The 22,922-nt window shown below is 47.2% G+C and overlaps 1 protein-coding gene across 1 annotated transcript; it reads right to left on the minus strand.

The window, feature by feature from the left end:
* Nucleotides 1-1,255: 1,255 nt before the first annotated feature.
* tmx3b (thioredoxin related transmembrane protein 3b) lies at nucleotides 1,256-22,646 on the minus strand. The gene is made up of 16 exons (XM_086021348.1): nucleotides 22,556-22,646; nucleotides 22,247-22,304; nucleotides 22,027-22,066; nucleotides 20,690-20,813; nucleotides 20,560-20,605; nucleotides 18,867-18,947; nucleotides 18,336-18,435; nucleotides 18,174-18,251; nucleotides 17,812-17,878; nucleotides 15,000-15,098; nucleotides 12,627-12,684; nucleotides 12,456-12,509; nucleotides 10,879-10,935; nucleotides 7,823-7,952; nucleotides 5,768-5,836; nucleotides 1,256-2,974 (listed from the first exon to the last, which is right to left on the minus strand). Exons 1-16 carry the CDS (start codon nucleotides 22,587-22,589, stop codon nucleotides 2,645-2,647), a joined length of 1,425 nt encoding a protein of 474 aa, XP_085877474.1. The 5' UTR covers nucleotides 22,590-22,646; the 3' UTR covers nucleotides 1,256-2,644.
* Between the last annotated feature and the right edge of the window lie 276 nt (nucleotides 22,647-22,922).

Below are 22,922 nucleotides of genomic sequence, written 5' to 3' on the forward strand. Positions count from 1 at the left end.
GCAATTCTCCCATGCGAACCTTACTGATTTATATACAGTACGTGACCAAACACTAATCCATAATAACAAGCCACGCATAATGACACGCCATGACCGCACAAACGGTAACCCAGTTAGCATTGCTTTCGTCAAATTATCGTGCAAATAAATATGTTTGTCAGAAAATGCTCTTTCAAGGGCTCGCTGTGCGTAATTACATACATATATTTTAAGTTTCACTCAACCATCCATAAAAAAAATATACAAGTGCATCTACAATTACAACATGACTGACTGAATGACGTTCAAATTAGCCGCGTCACATCGGGTTCAAAGGCTATGTATTTTTAATCAGTACAGTCTTTTTTAAGGTCAAAGAATATAGGATCTCCAGCCTTACATTTGCACTGCAAGCTTTAAAAGGAAAGACACTTTTGCCAATAAGAAGCTTGAAGAAAGTCATTTGCGGAAAAGGCCCACAAAGACGAGATGAGGTAACAAGCAAAAATAATCCAAAACAGAATTGATTGGGAAGCACCAAAACTGAATAGAACAGTTGAATAGCAAAAAAGCGCTCATGCAAAGAGAGAAAAGCAAAACGTTACATGCCAAGTTGCATATGTCGAAAACAAAGCTCCCCGCTGGTACATGAAAGTCTGGAAAATACTTGAATTATGTTAAAATAGAAAAACTTTGCCCTTTACACTATTAATTTCACAACAAATACTTTAAAGGACAAAAGAAAATCTGTCTGAACTGTCTGAAAACAATCTCCTTTTTGACTTTGCCCCACCAAAAATGTTTTTGTAATGCAATCCTAATTATTATTCTTAAGACATTAAAACAGACATCTTATTCGTGCACTTTTTTGCTTCCTTGACATTTTCAGAAATAGATACTCTTTTTATTTCAGTTAAAATAAAAACATTTTAACTATGCATACTTCTGGATAAATATGTCATTAACACCAGTATGGTTGTAATTTAGTAACCTCATTTTGGTGACGGAGAATTAATCCAAGACCTTTTATTTGAATGTATTGTTGTCATTTTTATTTAATCCTATTTTGTCATTAAATGCATTTTCTTTTTTAATCTGTTATAGTTGTGACAATCCCTCAAGGGAGATTCAATTGATGATGAACAAGGCTCTCACATTAAAGCAAAGTAATTAATCGCTGCTGTAATCTGCATAAAAATGTACTTCATTGGATGGAAGGACGTCTCTCTGGAAGTCAATCAAACAAGAGACGGAACACGGAAAAAAAACATGTCAGTCAACAAGAAAAAGGTGAAATCTTTATTTCAGTCCAATGTGGAAAAAAAAAACTACAAAGACCAGAAGGCAAAGGGAGGACACTTTTTTTTTTTCTTTTTTTTTTTTAAAGCACACGGAACCCTTATGCAGCATAAACATTCGAAATCATTGGAAAATGTGTCTGCTCTGATAGCAAAGTTGTAATGGGGGGGAAAAGACGAGACATTTTTCAACCGATCTTTGTGCTCATTTTGTCATCATACACGAAGACCAAGTGTTTCAAATGGAAGCCGTGAATGCTGAGAGACAAGTACTGTATTTTCAGTCGGTGGTATTAGCATTACCAGCCTTTCAAAAATGCTCTCTCCTAAAATAGCTTTCAAATAGTCAATAAAAAAACATGCATCTCCAAATGTTTGTATTTATAGTTCGGAAAGTAAAACACAAACAAAAGACTTTGTTTTGCAGACACCTTTTGATTTGAAATTATATACACGGACAAAGTCTAAGGACCCACTTCCGCAACAGACACAGGCTGTCGCAATACTTTTGTCCGCGGTGTAGTCCAACGCCAATTTTGATTTTCAACTCTTACACACATGGACATAAGTATTGGGACACACAATTATAGCATTCGGTTAGGGTTTGTCCAAATATCTTGGTCTGTTGAGAGGCTACGTGGACATACGTCTTGGAACAAGCTCCTCTGTTAGTCGATATGGGTTGTCGCAATACTTTTGTCCATAGTGTAGTTAGATATCCCTTTGATTTCAACTAGCAGAGCGACTGATGGTGTTATGGAAGTAAGGATGCTGCGGCGGGATGCTCACAGCGCACGCGTGGCAGGAAACGCCTCGCCGACTGTGCTCCATCAGCCAGTAAAGGAGTTGCGAATGAAACGCCAGGCGGAATATGACGTACACTTGGGACGCCGGCTTAACATCTCGAACTGTGCAAACGCCACGCAGCGCCGCTCAACTTACAAATCTTTTAGCAGCAACAACGACAACCAAAAGCAAAAGCGCAAATGTTGCAATTTGTGGCAGCATTTGGTTTGTTTGTGTTCGACTGGAGGCTAAACGGCGAGGGGGTGGCAAAAAGAGGCGTAACAAGGAGGAAATGGTTTGGCCGTTCGTGGCGGCTAGCTAACGGGGTCGTACAAGACACGGTGCGTTCGGGCTCCCGTTTTCGCACTCCGGCGGAACAACAAAAAGGCCATGTTAAATCAAGAGCCGGAAAATACGGTAGGAGAGTCTGTGGCAAGACAGGCTTTGAAGCAGGTGAGTGAGATGGAAAAACAAAGATCAGCGACATGGGCTGTGTCGTCGATGCGTCTTTGAGTTCCACGTCACATCCAATCACTCAAGCATCCATCCATCCATCCATCCATCCATCATGCAGCCCTGCGTTAATCCGTTTTCTTCTCTTCCGGATCCTTCTCTAACGCTAGCATGCCCTCGGGGCCCTCCAACCGTCGATCCTCCTCCTCTCTCCCTCCTTCCTCCTCCTCCTCCTCCTCCTCCTCCTCCTCCTCCTCCTCCTCCTCCTCCTCCTCCTCCTCTCCTTCCTCCTCCCCCTCCTCTTCCTCGTCGGTCAGACCCTCCCGCTTGATAGCGTCGATGTCGTCCGAGCCGTCGTCCGTCTCGGCTGTGCAGATGCCGTAGCACATGAGGCTGATCACGCCCAGCGGCAGGCCGAACAGGAAGCAGCCCAAGAGAGGCGAGCTGCGGAACACTGACTGATGGGTGGGAAAGGAAAAGACGGGCAGGGTCGGTTGGGTAGGGAGGCGGGGCAGGAGAGGACACAGTTACATTCACCGTGCCAACAACGAAGGACAGGGTGTGGAATCTCGCCCGGTTTTGGAGGAACGAAGGCATCATAGCAGGCTTTCAGTATGAACCTGAGGACGCAATTTAGGCTGCTGCCTAAACGGGCTGAAGAAGCAGCATGACGGCGTGTTTCAAACGCTTCTTAAACGGCTACCAGTGGCTGGGCGGGGCTAAGCGGGACTCATTGCGGATGAGGTGAGACTGGAAGGAGCGACGGCAGTCTGAAAGAAGATACTTTGGTGCCCAAATGGGGTGCAGAAGAAGCATCAGAGCACCGGTACTTTTATCAAGCTTTTTAAAGACTCTTAGGAACCACCCTTAAAAGTTAAATCAACTCCATGGCTGCCTAAACGGGCTGCAAAAGAAGCATGGGTTTGATATCGGACTTGCTGAGATGGGAAGGAATGAAGTGAGTCTTAAATCGTCTACTCTGCGACCTAAACGGGCTGCAGAACAAAATAAAACAACAAAGCAAAGCCAAGGTTTTCTGCTTTGTCTTGACACTTTTGTTAGGCTTTTACCCATAAGGGAGGCTACAACCAATGTAGGCCTTGCTAGCTTGCCACCTGAACGGGTCGCAAAAGGCAACATAAAACATTAAAAGAAATGAAGCACACACGCATTGCTATTTTCAAGCAATCGTTGCGATTCAAGGGATTCAAGCTACAGTACGAACGGGTGGAAAGGCAAGTTAAAGACGACTTCCTCCTTGCACGTTTGGTACTTTGAGAGCATTAAATGCACTCGGGGACTAGAGTTTATGTGGAAAAACCTAAGCCGATCCAAGAGAACCAAGCGCGCAACCCTTTGGTCCCAGGCCGTATCCTTGACATCCCCAAGCTACAGCAGCAGCAGCAGCAGCAGCAGCAAGCGTGAGCGTGTTTATCCAATTCTTCGATAAAAGCTCCCTGCGGCTAATAAGTTAGCCGGCCTAAATTGTGGAACACGCTGGACGGGCAGGAAGGACGCATACCAGGATGGGAGTCTTAAATCACAGCATGGCTGACGAGAGAGAAATCTGCGCGCTGCCTCCCTCCATTCGTACTACACCAAAATTGTTCCGTGGGCCCAGATTTCACACCAAGTAGATTTGTGAGTAACCTCAAACATGATCATATTGATTTCAGTGTACTTTTCGTGGCATTTTTGGAATGTAAAATATGTGCCTTAAATAGGTGCAATAAAGGTTGGCAAAGACTGCACTAAGACAGCCGGCGAGCGTCGAGGCGGTGCCATGGGAGGTCGACGGGGGCCCGCTCATCAACGAAGCACAGCCGGGCTGACGGAGAGATGCATACAATGCCTCCAAAAATCTCACATTGCTTGCCAGCATTTTGGAGCGACATCACAATTCCGCTCGTCGGACGGCAAACTTTGCCTGCAGGAATGCTTGCAAGCTTTACAGTGCCGCTGCGCCAGATGTTTAAGCGGTCTTCTCAGGGCCATGGCAGAGTAAACATTATTAGTCCCGAAAGAAGCACAGACCCTGAGGAAAAGACCCCGCCGTCTCCTCTATCAGTTCCACATCCCCCCCCCCCCCCCCAAAAAACCCCCAATACCCGCCACCTCAGCCTGTTTACTGCTTGCCTTGCATATTCCTGCGATGCCAACGTCATTTGTCTCCCAGAGGGAAAGTGCGCACGCACACCGGGGCGCATTTGTTCTACTCGTGTCACCGCTCGCCCTCGCCCGCTCCGTATCGAGATGCACGGCGAGAACCACGCGGTCGACGCAACTTCCCGAAGACTCTTCGCTCGAGTGCCACAATCGAAAACCGCTCAAGTGCGAAGGTAACCATACGAGAACCTGGTACATGATGATACGTCATTAGGCGTTTCAGGGGGGGGGGGGCGCTTGCATTTACAGACGCGCTTAGAGAGGATTTAAAAAGTGGCTATATTTGAGTTTTACTGCTGCTTGGCGGTTTTATTTACATTTCTTTCATGGACCGTCATGGCTGTAGGCAGTGCGGAATTCAGCAACTGGTGACGTTGAATGCAGCAGGACATTTCATTGCGATACGAGGCGACGATTCACAGCAAGAGCGCTTTGAAAAGTTATCCAACTTGCAAAATGTCAGAGTTCAAACATGGCGCATTCACTACATTGACCTGGAAGTGACACCTGAGGCTAGAAGGAAGGCAGGTATGTCAAATTTGTTGAAATTTCACATGCAGCGTATGACATTGAACCATAAACACGTCATACGCAGACAAGCAAGTCTTAAATGGGCTAGTTTGCTGCCAAAAATATGAATACAAAGTATTCATCCAAAACTCCTTTTAAGTTTCCCTGTGACTAAAAACATAACTAAAAGTGGGAGGCACATATACAAAGTGTTGCAAGTTGTGCGGCATTCGCCTGACTTGGGTGTGAATAGACTCAAAGTAAAGAGGAAAGTATGCAGTGTAAGCACATTTTCTTTGCTTCGTTTCAAATTCAACGTGTTGGCGTTTAGAGCCAACGAGAGGACAAGTGTGTCCATGTCCCAATATTTATGGAGCTGACTGTATCTTCATCAGTGGCAGAAAATGGTTGGATTTCAGTTGGAGCTGTAGCCCCACCCACCCCCCGATGCGATAGACGGCTTGAATGTATGCACTAACTTTTTATTTGTTGAGCAACATTGCAGCAGAAAGACCAAGCCCCCATTCCTTAATCTCCTTTCATTGAAGAAAATGTCTTGTGTAATGGGAGCTTACCATCACGGTGGATCTGGCGTCAAAGACCACGCGCTTGATCCTCTGGATGAAGCCGTCGCCTCCTTGAGCCTGCGGGGAGGCCAAGACACTTTCATGGAGTGGCGAATATTGTTTAGATGCTAATTTCACACTCGTGCTGTTCGCCGCCGGCCGTTTGTCGCAATTACGCGACGACAACTCCGGCAAACGGCAATTATTGGCCTGTTTAGAAAGGGCTCCGCGCGGAAGACAATTAGCGTAGCGGCTCTTGCCGAAAGCCCTTAAATTTGCGTGTGCGCTCAATTACTGACAAGCCACACCTCCCGGGCAGTGGCCGGTGTGAGCGGAGGGGCCAATTATAGTGGAGCTCTGACAATTTTGGCGAGCTGGGAAGTCAGATTTGTTTACATGCAAGTTGTTGTCCCCGTGTTGCCGCATCAAATCCTGGAATGGCAAGCAAGACACCGGCAGTTAGGAGCAAAGATGAAAAATAAAAACACTTCGTAACTGTCATAAAAAAAATTAAAAAAAAAAAGCTGCAAATGAGCCGCTGCCGCCTGTCAGCCGCATCCTCTGGTGCTTCAGACGCGGCTAAGTGCGCCGCCCGCACGCAAGAGCTCACTCATGCGTTTCATCCTTCTTACAGATGACGAAGATTTATTTCCGCTCCTGCACGAGGTATCTGCATGTGCGCTCGCCGGCCGATACATTAGGTACACTTGGAAATTCTGCCTTTGCAACGCGATGCCTGCCAATGTAACCCAGCGAGCACCCCTTGAATCAGGTGTGGGCGAACCTTTGTGCTCATTTGAGTTTTAAAAAGGTGGGCCAGTCATTTGTAAACCAGGTCATTTTTTTATTTTTTATTTTAAGTTAAAATGTGAACATAAAATATCAATATTTCAATCAAATTCATGCTCATTTAAAAATATTATTTCTAAGTCATTGAATGATGATAATGATTAAATTAGAATCATTGAATCATTGTAATAAATGAAGCAAAAATATAAAATAAATGTAAATAAATGTAAACTGCAGACGATCAGTGGGACGGGCTTGAAAAATAAAAGAAAGAAATAAAACGCACAAGCCATATTTTGTACACGACATTTCCTTTAGCTAATGATGCGTCCCATGAGTGCACGTACATCAACATTTGAGCACGTTGTTTTGCTTCTGCGCCAGTTCAGTAAGTGGCTTTGTCAATGCGAGGCAAGAAATAGCGATGAACTTTCCGCAAAAGAGGAGAGGGCCTCCCTACGCTGGTTTGACTTTGCCTCACCGGAGCCGCGTGCGGATTACAATGCTGCGTCGTGTACTAATCTCGTTGTTTGACTTGGACCAAAAGAATTATTTGGAGATTATCTGGTCAGGAGGGATAGCGACATGCAATCTAAACATGCAAAAGGAGATTGCAACAAATACCTTATTGGGTGAACGCTATCAGAAATGGGAAGCAACATGTTTAAAATGACTGCTGCTGTGATTGCAAAGGAAATTTGAGGGGGAAAAAAAAAAAAAAAAAATAAAGCTCTTCAACTGAGTGTCGCTCATCTGTCTAGGATAGCTGCTTCCTATTTGGGCAAATTCTGCACTCCCACATAGATATCGGTTAAAGTCGCTCTTAAATAAAAACACACTTTTTGACACACCACAGAGGAGTGTCGTTAGCAACGCTGCCAAATTCGAATGATTCAAGAAAAAAAATTGCTATGGTGTATAAAATGAGGTTTGAAAATCATGAAAGCTCTTCTGTCTCAGATACTTTCAACTGGGGCTCATTTGGATGAATAACTCAAAGTAGATACTGGGCTAGTAGATAGGAGCATGCAAAATGGCTACTTCAAACTAAAATGGGAGACTTCCTGTTCCATTTTGGCCATGGGCCATTGAGACCATTTCATGCGTCCAGTTATAACAGACACGTCCACCCGATTACGTGCCGATTGGGGTCTGATTTTTATTGATGTTATTTTTTTCTAATCCAACTTTCCTGGTGCTCGGGCTCTAAATATTAAGCAGGAGGTGATCTGAATGCATAAGGCGCAGTCAAGCGTGAGAAAGGTAATTTCATACCGGCACAGAACCGTTCAGAACGCCGCTGATGAACTGGACCAGCTGCTCCACGGTTTCGGTCGGCTGGCTGGGCAGGAAGTACTGCTCGTTGGCTGTGTTGAGGACGATAATGGAGGGCACTGTCACCTCACTGAAAACAAAACAGAAAACACGGCTTTTTACCCTTTTTTTTTTTTTTTCCAATCGTAATCCTCTCCGCGGCGCGGACCACCGGCATCAAAGCGGGAACAAATTGTGGCTTCTGCGGTAACAAATTGCCACGCAGAAGAGCACAATGGCATGATCGACAAAGCCTTTGTACTTTTCCCATGGGAATGCTTTCAGAGAGACAATTTCTTGTTTGTGTGCCGACAAGAAGGCGAAAAGCAGATGGCCAGCCTCGGAATTTACTCGGCGTTTTCTGCAAACAGTTTGCATGCAAAAGTCAAAAGAATTGGAGGGTTTCTTTCGGTCAGTCCAAAAAGCTTTTGCAATTATTTTTCTTTATTACGCCTTTAATGTGCGCTGTGGACAGCTCCTACTTTGCAACCTCGAAAAGAAAAAGATCGAGAGATGCCAAAGTCGAAATCACGCTTTCGATTTTGATTAATCGCCTGGTTCTAACACCGTGTACCTCCATTTGAGTCCCCCCCCCCCCCCAATCTCCTTTGCTGCCAATTGCTAATTGTGGCTATGGCTGCGCGGATGCAGTCAGACTGACTTCACTCGGTGTCGTCTCGTTATTGGCTGGATCGCTGTCGATTGCCGTCAGAGACTTTGGTGAGAGGCAGGCACATTGTGAAAATATAAAAAAACAACTATAAAGAAAAGAATCCAAAAGTATTCTAACCCTGGCTATTGCAACAAGACATGAGGATTTTCTCTTCAACGGTGGTGAACTGGAATGACCTGTAGTGCTGAATGGAAACGGCAGTTTAAGATGCAGCCGGCATACAAAATGTACAGACACCCGGCCGGCGCACAGTGAGGCCGCTGCCTGCGTTGGACAAATCAACGGCGGAATTACACAACTCAATCAGATAACAAGGTCATGCAAACGAGCGATCCCTCTTCTCCCCCTCCCACCCGGGCCCGCGTTGGCACTCCATCGCGCCGCTGCCATCTCGCGTCCCCGCCGCGTTACTTCTAAAGTGGCGACAAAAAGTGCACACGCGTGCGTGCGGATCCGTCGCTGCTTGCGACGCGTCCGAGTCACCGCAGCCTTTGCCGAGCTGACCGGCTGAGCTCTGCAAGTCACGCGCGGCACAAATGTGCATCCCACCTGATGTGCTGCCGATTGCGACAGATGGCGGCCATTTTCAATAAATATGGATTAGCCTGCTAACCTCGCTCAGAGGGGAGAACAATGAACGGTCTTGAGGAAAAACGCGTTTTTAGTGGGACAAAGCTGAATGTCCACCAGTATTCCATTTTCAAAAGGCATTTAGCTTCGTTTGCCAGCTGTCATTGAACCAAGGCACGTATTTTACATTCGAATAATGTTGAGACCCTTTAACTCATTCACTGCCAGACATTTTCAGACTCTCTTTTACCCTAACGTTTGGAAAAGCTCGAAAAATAACATAAATATGTTCCTGTGATTGAATGGCTGGACTGTGAAAAGACAAATAAATACGTCAAAGGCAGTGAACGGGTTAAGCAACGGATATCGCAAGACAAGCACACAAATGTTTGACGTGAAACTCAAATTGATGTACTCAGATTGAAATCTGGACCCGTTTAGTCGAACGCAAAGCTATTGATGTGTCGGATGAATGCCAACAGGTGGATGCAGAGGACAATTGTACCATCTGCCATCTAGTGGAAGAGCATTTCATTTAACTACACGAGAGGGGTACAAGCTTTATGAGCATCATCATTTTGGTAAAGGCAAAAAAAAAATTATAATCCGGGTCTTGTATTGCTTCTCATTATTGCGCAGGGGCACCTAATGTTGTGGTCGTGCGGCGAGTGTATATTAAGATCAATTCTGATCTCATATAAATGCTAATTATGGCACTGGCGCCAGGAGACGGTCAGCTTAATGACTTGAAAAGTGAGTGAATAATTTAAACGCACAGCCAATGCTCATTTTGTCCACAGAATAAGTGTTTTTTAAGAGCAAAAAAGATGGCTTGCGCTCCCAGTAAAGACCATTTTGTGAAGCCCTTTGAGACTCCTGTGATTAAGGGCTATACAAAAAAATTTGACTTGACTTGACTTTGGGCTGTGTGTGTCAGTCAGTGGTGCATTGTGGGTATGTGGCTTCCCAATGTGCATGTCATGAACTTGAAGAAGCAAGAGGCCACAGTAGGGAGGACAGAGTGAGGCAAGGAGTGGTTGACTTTTGGGTTAGTGCAGGAAATGAGTGTAAGCCTAAGTAATGTCCTCGTGTGTGTGTGTGTGCGCGCGCGCGCGTGTGTGTGCGTGCGCCGCGGGGTGAAAGCAGTGGCAGCCTGATGCCAGACAAGCTGCTGCCAGGACGCAGTAATCGCTGTGATGACAGAAAGCGGGATAAAAAGCCATCAGATTTATTTCGCCGGGCATCCTGAGGGAGGGGATTAGTGGACATTGAGGGGGGCCAGGATTTTATCCCTCAAAGGAGGGCAATTAATCCTGCGCCGCTGCCTCCAAACACCCGCAAAACCCTGGAAAACCCAGCGCGGGAAGGCCAATCGCGTCCTTTCATGCCCGGCCGGCAAACGCCGGCAAATTTCCAAGCGCGACTGAGTAATAAACCGCGTCGGATGTTCGCCAGGAAGCGTGCAAACAGATGCCTTGCTCATCTACTGGATTATATGAAGACGCCTCGTTTGATCAGGCCTGCGTCGACTGTCTTAATTAAAAGTGGGCCTTTCTGGGGCGGGGGTTCTCGGCCAGGCGTCGTCAGCGCGCCTCTTTGGCAAGCCATTAGGTTATACGTGTCGCCGTGTACGCCACTCATCCTCAAACCGTGTCTGTTTGACTATCAGCATCGCACACCAGAGGGTTTGCGGCGTTTTGCGGCACGTGGGCGAGCGGGGACAACGACGGGGACGAGGGAGTGAAGAAGAAGAAGGCCGGCGTTTGTCGCTCACCCCATGATGAGGCTGTTGATGTAGTCGTTGCCGTCCATGTGGCCAAACTGGAAGTCTCTGTGGACACAAGGCACCGTTAATTAAGTGAGGCTGACGCTCATGTACGCAAAACGCGCACACACTAAAGTAAACTTCCTGTCCGGGCGGAGTGCAAACAAACTTGTGCTGCATCTGCGAAAAAGCCACAAACCGATTTGGGGAATAAATGGTCACAACGGCAGCAGGACGAGGGATTCTATTAGGACGCGATTGTGTCGGCAGAGTGCATTGTGGGTAGTCCAGGTAAGACGGCCGCAGCAGGCGTCCGGGCGAACGACAGATTAGGCGCGCTCTCGCTATTCATTGCAGCCTCCAGGCGCCACGTAACGGCGACGGCGCTCGCGTCAATGACGAGGAGACGGGAGCGTGTCATAAATCCCGCCGACACAATGGAAAACATCTCTCTGGTTTATTGATTATTTTGCTGACAAGTGTCAGGCGGCGTGGGAATGAAGCTAATAAAAAGTCTCCATCTGAATGTCTATTAAGGGACCCGGGGACGTATGCAGATACAAGTTGTAATTACTTTTTCAGGCCCGAGTTGAGCAATCGGAGCGCAACCTTGCCTGGCGGATGATCTCCACTGCAGGACGATTCCGGCCACTTCCTGATTCAACTTTTCCCCCCCTGAGGAAATGAATCCTTAAAGCGGCATATCCGTCGAAGGCATGTTTATGATCAGATTGGCTCAGCGGTTCCCGAGGTAAAGGCTTCCAAAATTGAATCTCGCAGGCCTTACGGCATGAAGGCGGGGAAGAACCTACCGGAGCGGCGATATTTAAGGTAAGCGCCCACAAGCAATAACTCAGAGAGGGCTCCGCTTCATTTTTTTTTGTACCTCTTACGACCATCTATTATCATTACTTTGAACTGCAAACATGTTTGGTCGGGCGGTGGAAATGCAGCATATTGCGCAAAATGGACTATTTGACTGCTGGGAAACAAACGCTCGGCTGTCTAGATTGCCACCATGCGAAATGAAAGGGCAAAGTAACTCCGCCTCTGTCCGAAAAGGCGCTCGTGAGCGAGCCGTGCTGAATGTTGCCACACTGCGATGTCGCAGCGTGGCTAATTTCCATCGGAACGCCACGGCGCGACAGTCGTTGGCAGGCGCAATTTACTGATCAAGTGCCGCCGCCCCCTCGAGCGGGAAATACCGTTGGCACATTTTAGAGCTGGGGGCTCAACAAGTAGCTGCGCAACCTGTCCTGATAACGCAGCGTTGGCCCAGCAGTCGAGGGCAGCGCGGCGAGGAGCAGGACCGCCCCCTCAAAACAGAATACTTTGAGTCAGGCTAAGAAAAAGGAGGTCTACAATATCCAATCAAGTCCCGGTCCCCAGGCTATTTGCACAAAAGCATGTCACTGGCATGAAACTAAATGGTCGGGAGGGGACACATGACATGCCCCCCTTGAAAAAGATTTTGAGTGACAGCTCAAAGAGCGCCAGTATTTGGGAGCATCGTTATCTCTTGGAGCCAAGCACAAAGACAAATGGGCACGCCATCCCTGAATAAACCAACAAATTGGATGTCATACCTGCTAAAGTGCTCTCTGTATTCCCTGGCAACCGTCTGAATCAACACTTTCAATCTGGGGGGGGAAAAAAAAAAAAAAGTGGAAGAAAAAGACTGTGAGCAAACTTGCCCTGAAATTGTCAGCGAGCGTTATCTTGATTGGCCAGCCGTGCACTTGAAGGCGCCGGCGTACCTGCCACTCTCCTCTGTGGGGTCCTTCTCGTCGATGATTGCAATCGCCACCAGTTTGCCTAAAGGGGGCAGACAAGGGGGCGGGCTGGCAGATTACAAAAGGCAATCACAAGGGAGCGGGTGAGAGGACCACGGCGGGCCAGATAAGACGCTCAAGTCCGCCTTGTTCTTACTCGTTCGTATTTAGCTGGACTCGGGTGAAATGGATTACAATATCCTTGCGAGCCTTCAACCTAAACAGGCTCTCGGTCCTTGAGAAAACACAGGATGCGGACCTCGACAGGGCCTCTCATCAGCCAGTTGTGACGGGAGTGCCCCCTGATGGTGGCTGGCAGAGCTGCCACTTTGATTGCTCAATGAGCCATTTGGAGCAGCAGAGTGGAAGCGCTTGTTTTCGCGAGGGCCTTTCGCCAAACGGATCGTATGAACTGCGCTGCTGCGGTCGCAAGGAATAAAGTGGAGGTGTGTTGTTTGTTCTGCATGACGTCGTGATGGAAAGACATGCTTCTGCTTGTCCTAAAGTCTGGCCTGGTTTTTCTCATCGAGTGCATTTTCCAAAACAAAATGAAATCCACAAACAAAAAGCTTTCCCACTACGTTTTAGTCAATGTATTCATCTTGTACAAAAAAATAAACAAGTCTGTATGTGGTATTTTTTTTCTCACTAAAAACATACATAGACCGTGGCTCGCCTGACCCACACGCAAGAGCATTAAAGCACCTTAACAGCGGCATAGGCGAATCTTGCTCGTTTTCACAAAACGTGGCTCTCAAAATTAAAATGGCTCGTAACTGGAAAAACTTGTAAGTTGGGGGCACTCCTAAGTCAAGGCGCCAATGTATTTATTTTTTTTTTTTTTAATCTTTTTTTGTCCTGCTGTAACGCGTCGACTCTCGGTACCAATAAAAGATTCTTATCTTATCTACAGACGGAACGCATTCTGCCTAATTCTAATTTTACCAGAGATGTTAAGAGGCTGGTGTTGGTATGTTTATTACAGACGGAAATTAACACCGAATGAGTGACCCGACAATTTCATGTAAAAAACTATTCTCAAGAGTTTGTAAGTAAGAAAGCAATCCCAGAGTGCGTCACAGTCGCCTCCCCTCAAATGGAGTCAAAAGGACGCGGTGGGGCCGCCGCCCAGGCTGGAGCGCGCGGGCACTTAGACATGGACGCCGTGCTTTTTGTCAGTACGAATTACGTCGTGTGGCCGACGGGGGCCGCCAAGCGGAAAATGTTATTCCGCCGGCGACACACTTGCATCCCCGACACTTTCACAGAAGAGTCACACTCCTCCAATATCTGAGCGCCTATTTCAAAGCCTCCATCTTTAATCAGCGACGCGCTAATTAAAAAGCATTTCTGTGCGGCGGGAGAGCTTGTTAGGTGCCGGGGCTGGCGGGGTGAGACAAGCGGCTAAATCAAAGCGCCCGTCACAGGAAGGTGCACATTAAGCTGAAACGCTGCTGCGTCTAATATTAGACGGCGCGCAGCCTCACTCCAAACCGCTGCTCGCACTAAGCTGGAGACTTCCTGTGGGAGGGAGCGTCTGCAAAGTAGAGCAACATGCTACGGATTTGAGGAGGAGGGAATGTCCTTAAACGACTCGACTGCCGGATATATCGGAGGCTGTGACAATTGGGAATTGATTGAAGTTGGGACAAAAAAAAAAAAAAAAAAAAGAGTTCATGTACAGTCCAGTCATCCCTCGCTATATCACTTTTTGCGGGTTTGTGCATTGTGGGGGTTTTTTCCACACGGACTATTACTGAAGACTCACATATGGGCAGCGCTTAAACTGAAGAAGCTAAAGTGCAATGTGTCCCCCGCAAATTCTCTGTTACACAACTGCGATGAAGTCAACTTCATTATGGCCCAACAGCATTATTTCAAACTCATTGGAATCCATAACGTGGTTAGCACAGAGGGAGGACGGCCCAGCGGCCGTACCGGTGCTCTTTCAATCGCTCGCAAAATGTCAACGTCAACACGTCACGTCGATCGCATCAACCGACGGCACACGCAGCGGCTAACGCGTTAGCCAGTGAATAGCCGGCCAACCGTCCATCCTTATTCGCTCACTTTGGCGTCTTTCAATAGGCCGGGCCGGGCCGGGCCTGCCTTTTAAAGAGACAAAACACGTTCAAGGTCACAGAGATTACTCGGCAGAACGTGAGATGACTGTCAGCCCGGGTGAATAAAAAAATAAATAAAAATACACCGGCACCTCACAATCACATGTTGCCATTTTATATGCACAAAGTTGAAAAACCCACCAAAATAATACAACGAATATTTTGGCGGCTAATTGGCAGATGTTCTTTATTGCAGGGGTGTTTTGCAACGTCAGCTTTCTGATAAAGACCGTACCCGTTTCTCCGAGCTCGTACAGCGTGAAGCCATCGATCTGCAGGTAGCCTTGGAAGCGCTCCCTGTTGACCCAACTGCTCAGGCTGCCATCGGCGTACTCTGCAACATGGAAGCACACACACACAACATTCTTGAGCAAGACTGTGCCAGGTCAGCTCAACCCTGACCCGAGTTGAAGTTTTAGGGCAAAATGCGGACACTTGCAGAGATTGGCAGAAAGAAAGTCTCGCATATTGATATGTATGGAACCTCGCCGAGTTATCGTTGCAAACTATTGTGGAAAATCAGAAACTTGATCAGTTTCTTCAACGAAAATGTTATCAGAAGTGTGTATCAAACTGGAAGTCCTTCGCATTAATCAGTTCCCGCGCAGTGACCTAGTGCACAAAAGCATGCTTGGATGAGTTTAATGTGAAAAACGAAGACCACCGAGGACCTTTAGGTGCCTCGGAGCTCCAAAATCCGCTAGCTAGCATCTTCCCAAGACAGATGAAGTTGTTCTCACGACAAAGGGTGCGAAGGCCTGGCTACCACTCCACATTTGTCTTCACTTTTCACTTCCCGTGGCTGTCCAAACTCCTGTTTTCCATACAGTAAATGTCAGTTTTAATCTTGCAATCGATGTAGCGTGACACTACGGTTGCTGCCTGGACACGAGCGATCATGTTTTCCACTGAAAATGCATGAAAGGGGGCTGTGTGTTTCAACACAAAGGCACTGTGGAAAACAAGAAAAAGAAAAAAAAAAAAAAAGGCTCCAGCGTGGGTATGTGAATGGGTACGCGCCGCATGTCGCCGCTCGCACATCTGGCGGCCACGTGTGGAGACGATAGGCGCTCCCCTGGATAAAAATAGCGGCGGAACGTCTGAAAAGCGCTCGCGGGACGCTCATTATGCGCCTCAAAGGGCAACGGGGACCTCATTACGACACCTTAATAAGTGATCACGACCTCACGGCCACCGTGAGAGTAATTACAAGATGGCCAATGACTTTGACACGCTTTTTAAGCGAGGCAGCGAGCCGCCCCAGAGGGCCTACGAGTGAACACGACGCTCAAATGGCTTCATTTCAAACCGCGCAAGGTCGTCACTGGCGTGGATATCAATGCTGAGTTTGTGCGAGGAAGCTGCTGAGTCGGCTCCAGCGCATTCTTTCCGCAGATGCTCCGGCTTTATGGGCGGACGCGCCTCCTTCCCCCGGAGCCAGCTGAGGGCCCCCGCCCACCTCCGCTGCATCTGCTTCACCTTGAAACGTGTTCGAGCCGCTCTCGGCCCGGACGACTCGGACGTCGACATACGGCCTGTCGGGGTTCACTCGGCGGGGAGGCGGGATAAACGGGGAGCCCCCGACATATTCAAGGAGGAAGGTTAACCGTCACACGCGATCCTCTCACGTGGCTGTTTTAGTGGTGGGTTCGTTTTCCACGACAGATGGTGAAACTTGGCATGTTCTTGTGTTTTGTATTATAACGAGTTGACAAAATAAGTCGGCTCTTAATTGTACACGTGTTATAAATACTTGGGATCACCTTCAACGCCATCCTCGTCATCTTTGCCGACTACGATCCGGCGCGTTATCATCTTCAGAGGCGCGGCGGCGTCTTGTCATGGCTGTCGCGGCGCGTTAGGCGGCCCGTCGCTTAAACGCCCGCCGTAAATGTATGCAAACTAATTCCGCCTCACAGCTGGCTGCGTTTTGTACGCTCCCAAAGGAGGAGCGGCGCAGTCAAACAGGAGAGGGATTAGCGCGGAGACTTTAAGCCCAGCGATAACTAGGACGGTCCGACGGCCTCCTCCGCCGAGCGTCCGGGTCCACCTCGTCGCTCATCACACCCTTCAGACGCGCCGTCGTCCGGCCGCTGGTAAAAACTTCCAAACGACAGCCTCTGTAGCGTGAAGGATTGTGGGAAATTAAATATGCATGAGCCTCAGTGCCCTATTCTTATTTTAACGGCAGCCGTGAAGGGGGGGCGGTGGGGGGGGGAAATCACGCGGCTTGCGATGTGCGCCAAAGCTGTGAAACGCAAACGACGAGGCGCCGCGGAATTATTTGCGCGAAATGAGAGGCCGGATTTCGACGGCGCGGTTCGTCTCTTCAAACTCACAAGAACGAGAGCAGTGCTTTGGATCTGAGCGAGGAGGAGGAGGAGGAGGAGGAGGAGGAGGCCATCTAGGTTGCGTTTTCTAGGAATTGTGAGCCTCAGTGCGCCAACAATGCAATCTGCGTGTGTGTGCGTGCTTGTGTGAGGAATGGAATGTTGGCAAGCGTCAGGAATTTGTTCAATTGAACCTTTGTATGAATAACAATGCTTTTAGAGTCACTATATAGGGGAGTTAAAGCGTGACTGCTTTCCAGTAACCTTGGCCCCACGAGTGTGCTGCCTACACAGGCTGCGGTCCAAATCTAAAACCGCCGCTTTTACGCACAAAACGTATGTGATCAAAGAGACAAACATCTGCTATAGCGCTCGCTCAGTGCGCCTGAATCTTGGCCCTTTTTTTTGGACAACTGCGCGTCTTAACCTTTGCGGGAGTTGCTTTTCGCTTCACCGTCCATGAAGGCCTGCTTGGATGGGTTTGGCGTGAAACACGACACCCTATAGTCCGCTCTATCTTGAAGAAGCAGAAGCTTTCATTGTGTGGCTGTTTGCCGGCAACCAAGGCGCACCAGGGTGCAACCAACTCTGGCCCTGATCATCGTCTTCTGCCTAAATGGGTTGCGCTAGGAATCCAAAGAAGTTGCCTCTTGGACACAGAAAAAGCAGGGGGCTTAACGGAAGAGCCGACGAGCCCGTTCGGGAAGCGGCGCTCACCGTCGTAGGTGAAGTAGGCGCCATCTTTGAAGACGATAACCGCAGGCAGCTCCGGCAAGGTTACAGACTGAAAACAGAAAAATGTCTCCTTTCAAAGCGAGTTTACACGCAGAGAATGTTAAACGGGACGGCAAACCTGAGAGGATGACAAATAACCACGCGAAGCCCATTTCAGATTTCAAGCTTCACTAGACACAATGATGACTTTGCACATCACACGGATGACAAAACGTCACCGCAAAGCATGTATTTATAAGGCCCGTATATTTACTATCAATGCAAAAGGTGAAATTATTGATCACATCTTGAGTGACAAGCCAGAAAACAACCAGTTCAAACCATCTTTTCATCATTTGTTTTACCTCTGGCAGGACGTCCTCCGAGGCCGAGAAGAAGTAAGTATAGACGATGAGCTCGGTGGCGACGTCGTTGTACTTCTCCTGGCAAGCCAATGAAAAAATAAACAAAGGCATTTTTTTTGCATTGCTTCACATAATCCAAACAGTGAGGTGACACGCACTTACTTTGAGGGGAGACTCGCCGCCGACGTACACGAACAGGACGTCGTGTCGCTTCATCATGTGCTCGAACATCTGCTTGCTGGGAAGGCCTCGAACGGCCGGCCTGCAGAGAGCGCATCCACGTCGCCCGGGTTGAAACGAGGCAACAAAATGGAGACCCGGTGGCCGCAAGATTAGCTACGCCAGCGAATGGGATCCAATACAAGAGCTGTGGCAAACGCGTCGCCGCAATTGGATCGTGATCGGTGCTCCTTCTAATGCCGTGCTTACTTGTTAAGGTCAAAATGTTTTAGAAGAAGCACATTTGATAAACAAAAGTGTTGGACTGGAGCACAGCAAGACAAGCTCACGTTGAGGTCATTCGCATTGTGAGGTTGTGCTGCCACCCAGTGGTGATAAGCAACCGCTTGCTGAGGAACAGATCCGGCTCAAAGGAGTCCAAATCGGCGCTATATACGGATGATGCGGTTCGCGAGTGCACCGCAGCGTTCCCGTGCAGAAGCGCTAGGCAGGCAGGACGGAATCAGCACTCACCCCGCCACACGATTGGCAAATTCCACAATGTCGTCTTTTGTCCGTGGACCTTTGTAATTGTAGGCCAGGTCAGCCTTCAACCTGCAAAGGGGACACAACTCAACAGTTTAGTCAAGAAAGCATCAAATATTGGAGATCAGCGCACATTGGGGGGAACATTTAAAAAAAAAAAAAAAACATCTTGTTGTGCACCTGCTTTGACCCATCAAGATATTATTGATCAAGGTTGCAGTTTGGTATAACATTCCAAAAAGATTGCCAGACTTTGTCTCATACAAGGAAACAATCTGACTGGCAGATTACTCCTAAAATATTAAAATATTATATTGATGCTAAAATAAATCATTGCATTTTAGCCAAACTATTAGAATACAGTATTTTTTACAGGACCTTCACACATCTGCAAAATAAGTTCAAGTTCAAATACAAATAGGAATGCTTAAATTGATGTGATGTGTTTTCATAAAACAGTCAATTTTGAGGACTCACTTATGACGACCGATACGTCTTGTACTTTTGAAAGACTTTTCTTTCTGACACCCTATAGCACCAACTACTGCCGAAGAGGACTTACTCGAAGCCAGATTATTTTTTTTACCTTCAATATCAGCGGCTGGTATCGGCAGCTACCACAAGAACCACATACATAAAATAGGGCCCATCCCTACATTATTTAACTAGATAATTAGACTTTCAATTTAATTGGGATTTGTTTTTTTTTGTTTTTTTTAAACCTGCATTTAACGGGAGCGTTGGCAACATGTGCTAAAAAGAGCGCGGCGGCGTGCAGTGTGTCTGCGGTTGCATCAGCCCACAGGGCTTAATGCTCTCGGGAGGCGTGGGGAAAAGGTTAAATCGGATGGTTTTGGGGGGGGGGGGTTGGGGGCACTTTGGCTATCCTCTCATGGAAGTTTCATCATTCGCCTGCGCTGCATGAAATGCACTTCCCCAAAGGAGCTCGATGAAACGCCCACTGCGGCAACTGCATATTAAAAAGAAAACTCCTTTTACACATGAAGTATTCTTTAATGCATCAGGCGAAAACGCTCATTTCTTGTGAACATTGTCGCTTCTGATTAAAAGAGGTAACCGAATTTAGCTAGCATGATGTGAGCAAGGTTTGTTCTGATTACGCCTCAGGCGGCAGCAGCGGCACGGCGTGTTCCATCGTGAAGGACGCATCTCCACGGACCGAAGCTCCGGGGGAAAAGACTCCAGAGGAACCCAGAACAAACCTCACCAAAGACACTCCAGATGCAGAGAAAATTCATGCAAATGAAATGCTCGGGGAGGAAGGGCGGGGATACTAGCACAGCCAGTGCTGCTATGGACTTTAACTGGAAATGACCGACCCAACTTTGCACATCATTAACCCATTCACTGCTGTAGTCGTTTATAGACGTCAACCGGAATCCAACAGTTGCCTGCCATGGACGAATGTAGTCGTCGAGAATGTTTTTCTACGGGTAGATGTGGAAAAGGGTCTTGCCAGCTTGTCTGTGAAAGTCAGTTTTGTACTCTAATGAGTGACAGATGCCTGTAGAAGGCGGCGTTGCATCGCTTTGGACGTTTTAGGTTTTTCAATCAGAGTCAATCGACAAAAGGGATCGTGAACAGATTATTGACCATTAGCCCCCTTTTTCCATAATTCAAAATGAAAAGCATTTTTGGCCTGATGGCTGCAGAAACTTACAGTTTTATCGTGGGGTAACCGCGCACGCCAAACTCTGACGCCATTCCTACCACAGAAAAGAACAAAATGTCCTTTAAATCAAAAGATGCTTGCATTAAAAACGCAAATAAACCAAATGACAGCGACTCACCCGAGTAAGCGGTGGCATCCATCTTGCCGACACGGACCGGCGACCCGGAGAGCTTCAGCTCGGCGCCCACGTCGTGCCACACCGGCTCCAGTTTTTTACAGTAGCCGCACCACGGCGCGTAGAACTGAGGGCGAGATATTGGCAAGAGTTACAACACGTTGTGGACAGACATGAGCCAATCAGACGCTGCGATGGGCTTCAAACTGAGGAGCCCATTGAAAGCTAATATCAAATGTTGTCATTTTGTAAAAGAACAGCTTTACATTGTCCAAGTAAACAACATTTTGGATCATGGAATTAGAATACACTTGATCCAAATGACTTGTTTTATCATGTAGCTTGCTGTGTTTGGAAGCCCATAGCCGCCAGTAAAAAAAAAAAAAGAATGATTTTATTTTTGTTTTTTTGTGGAAGAAGCCCGTCGCAGTCATCGCCACACATCGATTTATGTCAATGGAGCAACCGACAGCAGCTGCGTGAACGTGCTCTTCAGACTCAGCAATATCACGCTTCAGCTAACTTTGGCTGAAAGGGACAGGCAGATAAATGCCAAGACACCGTTGCGCCAGTTTAACGCGTATGCCTTATCCATAATCTATTATGCTAGAGAGCCCCTTTTACACTGCTTATAAATGCTGCCATTTGTCGCTGGAGTCTATGAACAGCCCAAACAGAAAATAGGGGACAATTTTCCACCTTTAGACGTAGTATCAGGGTTTAGGTGTAAAGTTATTCATTGATGCCAGGACTGCGTTCACACTCGTTTCTAATTTAGGGTTGAAAGCAATTGTCGACGTATTCTATACCATATGTCACCCCAGATGCCGTCTGATTGGCAGATAGCGGAATGCCATGCAGATGTGAGAATGTGCATTATTTGCAGCAGTATTCTGCTCCACAGGGTTCTGTGTAAAAGGAACATAATAATAAATAGGTCTTTTGCCACCTCTCATGCTGTACTTTAAACAAAGGAAGACTTCATTGTATCGCTTCCACTTTACCAATGAATCAGAATTTTTCGGGTGCGTTTTAGGATCACTTCATCACAAAACTTGACAATACTTCCCGGCTTGGATGCATTTCCGTCAGCTCCGCTGGCCCAAAAGCGACGCCGACTGTAAGATAAGCCCCCCTGGCTTTGCCCTCCATGCATGGCTTGTCATTGACGTGATCACAAGCACAATGTGACCCTGCATTCAGCCCCGCCGCCCACTTCCACCACGCATGCTACTACTTCCGCCAGGGATGAGCCCGGTGGCATCCGGCCTGGCATGGAGTTGGTTCTGCGTGAATGTATGTGTGTGCGTGCGTGCGTGCGTGCATGTGTTAAAACTTACATCAACCAGCCAGATGTCATTCACTCTGGTCTCTTTAAATCTGCCAAACAGAAAAGCAGCCACCTTGCTATTATGAAAGATTTCTCAAATTGGACAGAAAGAAAACGATAAATTAACTTTAGATTTGGAAGTCAGATCTGATTTTTTTATTAAAAATGTACTTTATTAAGGAAAACGCCAATGAAACAAATCTCCCACAAACCTGCAATAATTCACTTACGTGTCGTCGAGATCCTCCACAAAGGCAAGCACCTCCGAAGCCATAAAGGCAGCAAAAGCTACAGTGAGGAATAAGATGTTAGGTTTTTTGCAACATGAAACTGCAGCTCCTCCATGCTGGTGGCAAAACCTCCTTGACAGCAAGCAAGGAAGCATCAGCACCAGGCTAAAGAAGCTAGCATCACCATTGCCATCATTTGGTGCCATACATTCAACAAGAGCTGCTTATCGGCCGACAGCAGGACACAGGCTGAGCTCTCGCAGTCGGGATGTTTAAAAGGAAAAGAAGAAATTAAAAGAGCGAACGTACCTCCATAAAGCAGAGAAACTTTCACTCCTGCCATCGCTCCGATTGGAAACTGCAAGGCGGAAATACAGCCGCAAAATGAAACCGTTCTACGCATGCGTGTGCGACGTCACTCTGGCTGAAATTGACGGAAGCGCTCCGCACATGCGCGTGATGACGTAATACGCCAAACCGTTTTTTCAGGATGTTTACTTTTTATCGTGACGTCGTATATGCCAATCGATATACAACTACTGAAAATAATTTAATCGTTTCTATTCATTTTTATGAAATTAAATTTTTTTCACTGAATAGGATTACCTTTTATCATCTTAAAATTATTACAAAATAATACATTTATAGTTTGAGATTGTGTATATATATATATATA

The sequence above is a fragment of the Filicampus tigris genome, chromosome 21 (assembly GCF_054856515.1).
Source record: "Filicampus tigris isolate MCC_2025a chromosome 21, RoL_Ftig_1.0, whole genome shotgun sequence".
In the NCBI taxonomy this organism is placed as follows: Eukaryota; Metazoa; Chordata; class Actinopteri; order Syngnathiformes; family Syngnathidae; genus Filicampus; species Filicampus tigris.

Bases quoted from the DNA above. Each gene is read 5' to 3' on its own strand.
- tmx3b (XM_086021348.1), bottom strand. From the start codon at position 22,589: ATGGCAGGAGTGAAAGTTTCTCTGCTTTATGGAG. The intron at 18,948-20,559 runs GTAAGTTTCTGC...TCCCCTTTGCAG, and splicing joins GGTTACCCCACGATAAAACT to GTTGAAGGCTGACCTGGCCT. The intron at 10,936-12,455 runs GTATGACATCCA...TTGTGTCCACAG, and splicing joins TACAGAGAGCACTTTAGCAG to AGACTTCCAGTTTGGCCACA.